The sequence below is a fragment of the Rhamphochromis sp. 'chilingali' genome (assembly GCF_963969265.1).
Source record: "Rhamphochromis sp. 'chilingali' genome assembly, chromosome: 3".
Classification (NCBI taxonomy): Eukaryota; Metazoa; Chordata; class Actinopteri; order Cichliformes; family Cichlidae; genus Rhamphochromis; species Rhamphochromis sp. 'chilingali'.
The window spans coordinates 5,259,078-5,263,204 of record NC_137931.1 but is presented as its reverse complement, the minus strand read 5'-3'; the positions used below and the strand labels follow the sequence as shown (position 1 = coordinate 5,263,204).

Genomic DNA, 4,127 nt, shown 5'->3' with positions numbered 1-4,127 from the left:
AAAATTCAAACTTAAAGAGTTTGTAAGTAAACTGGCTGAGATGAGACAGACGATGCACCGGGTCCTCGTCTGAGTGCTGGCTTTCAGTTGTGCTGTTTCTCTTGCCCAGCCATGCACACACAGACACAGACACTGCGTTCGGTGTGTTCACACCGAACGCGATGGACGCGAATAGAGCGTCAGGTTTACATGTAAAGTCAATGGAAAGGCGCGATGACGCGCGATTGCGGGTCCCGCGAAAATTCGGAAGCAGATTTGCGTCGCGAAAACGCCAAAACGCGTGAAACGCGCGTCAGTGTAGCGCGTCTGGCGCGTTTGACTCGCGAATAAAACCACGCGCGTGAGTTTTTGTGTTGCATTTTGTGCATACGCGCGTTTCGCGTCTACCGCTCGAGTTGGGAAAATCTGAACTCCAGCGTCAAATCGCGCCGCGACAACCAATCAGGAGCCTGGTGACGTGGCTGTTACCTAGGTCAAAGGGGCAGATCCAGCCAAAGCCTTTCATACTTCAATGGAGGGGAAGGCTAATCAATGCGGTAGCAAACAACTCGGAGCTGTACAACACCAGCTGCTTTCAGTACCGAGACAGGAATAAAAAGGACCGAGCTTGGAGGAAGATATGTGAAGAGATCGGGCAACCTGGTAAGTTCATTCATTTCTCTTTTGAAAGTTTTCACTGACCCGGGGAAGCCGCACAAAAGCTAGCAAGCCACCGCTATTTTCCCACTGACGTACAAATACCGTTCTGCTTTTATGCATGTTATCATTTAGGAATATATTTTATTGTTTATTAATAAACAGCACACAGTGGTCCCGCTGTTCATCCATCACTGCTTTGCTTTTTCGCTGATTTTTTATTGCACAGTACAGCATTGCATTCTGCAGCCTGATTGACAAATCTCCTGCGCTTGCCAAATTTATCACGTTTGGTTTTGATAACCATCGCGTCCAATAGAAAAAACAGCACAAAAACACCCATAACTATGAGCCTCATTCGGAAATAGACACCTGCACCGTGAGGGAAAAAGGCGCACGAAAGTGGCGGGCAGATGAAGACAAACCGCGGCATAATAATACTTTTACGTTTTGCAATCTACAAAGGTTTGCACTTTGAGAATCAATTGTGAGAACTGTGACCAGGGGCTAGTTATTCTGAGAACCCCTGCAATAAATGAGGGACCACTGTCTACTCTACGATTATTATATCCAACCTGTTAACATTTAATACTGTATTGATAGAACCAACTGATTCTGCAGCAGAGCATCCCCAGTCCCTGAGCTCCTGCTGCTGCACCCACAGATATGTACAGCAAGCACTGATACCTTTTTAGTCGGTGGGATTGCCTGTGATCACCTTTACTAAATATCTACAACCAATCTGATTATATCCTGTTATTGTTTTTTTTTTTTCAATGTTGAAATTAAAATCTAGTAGCAGCCTTCTCATTTCTTTGTGTTTTGTGCTGTTTTACAGGCCCACAGAGGAGGACGGCTCCGAGGCAGATGAGGGACGGGTCCCAGGACGGTCCATCGGCGGTGGAGCTGGCCATCCTGGAGTCCCTGAAGAGGCCACACCAGTCTCCAATGGAGCATTTCCTCCTCAGCCTTGTTCCTGCTCTGGAGAGCAGCTGGTCCTTTTTATTCCTGTCTCTCTGTAAATTCTTATATTTTATATATTTATGTTTAATGTTTTTCTGTTTGAGACTTTTAATATTATTTCAAATAAATGTTTATAATGACTAATGTCTCAGTTCTACTACACAGCAAATGTTGGCACACAACTTGACACATGTAGAATTTATTTCATATTATACTAATGACAAAATATACTGATACAGTGGGATGCAGAAGTTTGGGCAACCTTGTTAATAGACATTATTTTCCTGTATAAATTGTTGGTTGTTACAATAAAAAATGTCAGTTAAATATATCATACAGGAGACACACACAGTGATACTTGAGAAGTGAAAAGAAGTTTACTGGATTTACAGAAAGTGTGCAATAATTGTTTAAACAAAATCAAGCAGGTGCATCAATTTGGGCACCACAAAAAAGAAATGAAATGAATATTTAGTGTATATCAATGTGTGTGTCTCCTATATGATATATGGGGTGCCTTTGTCTGGATGTGCTTCCCATCCAGAGCTGCACAGCACAGAGGAAAGTTCCAGCGCTCCTGGAATCCCTCTGTGATGGACCGCCAGTCTCCAGGTGAAGGCACAGCCATGAAGTCGTCCACTAGACAGTCCCAGATGGACGTCGCTGCCTTGGGGGTGATCTGGCTCACCGTGGACACACCGACTCTGAAACTGAACGCGATGGTCCTGAAGGAGTCCCCGGTGACAAGGAACCTGGACAAAATTGTTCAAAATCAGTATTATGTGTACTGCAGTTACAAAATACATTATTCAAATTCCAAAATAGTTTTGTGATGTCAGATTTAAATCACAAAACATGAATCTTACATAAAACCTTTTGTAATTATAAGGATAATTACAAAATGTATATTAGATAATATCTAAAACAGTTGTGTTTTGTTTTAACTTTAACATATCATAATTTGATTGGTAGCAACTTTCACAACTACAGTGAGCCAATCACTCATAATTCCTAAACATGTCAATCAGGTAGGAATGAAGTAAAACATTAATAGAAATAAAGAGTTGTGTGTTGACATGTAGCCCTTTCCTTGCTTAAATCATTAATATTTTTGAAAAATTAATCTGTGATAAGACAGCTTATCAAGATAGAACCATGTAACTAGAGATGAACCAAACTGTTCAGTTTTATCTAACTCTGTTTTAATAAAGGCTGTGACCCCTGCTATAGAGTCTGACAGCTGCAGGGATTATATACAAACATTCAACTATCCCAGAATTAAACCAGGTCTAAATAAAAAGGAGTGAGCATCACTACAAAGGTTAACTCAGTGGTCCTAATGCTCTAGTTTGATATCAGCAAACACCGAGCGCATACATTGATGTGACACCACAGCCATGCTATCATGCAAACACTGATAACAGCATAAATCGAATTAAATCGGGGCTTGATGAGACCTTCTGAGTATCACTAGAAATATTATAAAGAGTCGTCTCTGTACCACAGTTTGCTTTCAGTAAACACCGACAGCATTCACTGTTAGCATAGCACATCCATGTTAGCAGTGTATAACTGGATGGATTAGCATATTAGCACAGATATCAATAAAGGACTACCGTATTAAATAGTTTTACTAACCTCAGGCAGACGGACAGGCGCTCTGCAGGTGGGATTGAGCGCCTGTAGTTGGTGTCTAGGCGGGCGATGCTGGGACCGACGAGGGAAAGCAGGTCCTCAAACTGGCCGAGTGAATGACGGTGATAGCGCTGGAATCGGCCGTCATCCAGGCGCAGCTCCTGGAGCAAGTGGTGAAACTCACCAAACTGCTCATGCCTCTGGAGGACCTGATGGACCCAGGTATGGCGAGGATGTCCTTTACGCCGCTACTCTGCTCTCCACAGTACATAGAGAAGGGAGACTCTCTCTTCAAGCGCTAGCTCGATAGCTGCCATCTTGCAAAGATACCTGGCACAACTCCCTCCCACATTCCTCCCACATTTCCGGTTCACGCGCGTCAAAATATCATATTTTGACGCGCGATGGATTTTTCTTGGACACGTGTTGAGACGCGAATGTACACGCGTCAAATTAGGGGCGTTTGGGGCGTTTTATTCGCGTCCATCGCGTTCGGTGTGAACACTGTGAGACAGATGCTCACAGAGACGTCCAGATACATTTTGTCCTTGCTGGAGGTCATCTTGTGTTTTTTGGCCCACTGTGGCCTCACACCGAGCTCCTGCTGTTTTTTGAACACTTTAACAGCACCAGTCTTTAGCTTCCTGTTGAACACACTTAAGTGGGGGAGGTGTTATTATTAGTGGTAAATGATTTGTGTATTTGTTGGATGCACCTCAGAGCAACAGGAAACATGACACGACACGCTCCAGTAACCTGCAGTCTTTACAGTGAGGACACACAAACATTAACCCTCTGCTCCTTACAGAAACTCTCTAAATCCTGTAAGTTTCTTGACTGCCACTTGGAAAGTTGAAACTTCAGCTCCCTCCACAGATTTTCTACAATACTGA

General features: G+C 43.4%; 1 protein-coding gene across 1 annotated transcript; it reads right to left on the bottom strand.

The window, feature by feature from the left end:
- Nucleotides 1-1,372: 1,372 nt before the first annotated feature.
- LOC308394486 (uncharacterized protein) lies at nt 1,373-3,796 on the bottom strand (the record flags this gene model as incomplete). Its single annotated transcript, XM_080878843.1, has 3 exons — nt 1,373-2,351; nt 3,238-3,482; nt 3,758-3,796. The coding sequence occupies 3 exons, from the start codon at nt 3,794-3,796 to the stop codon at nt 2,081-2,083; spliced, it is 555 nt and encodes a 184-aa protein (XP_080734969.1). The 3' UTR covers nt 1,373-2,080.
- Nucleotides 3,797-4,127: the final 331 nt, after the last annotated feature.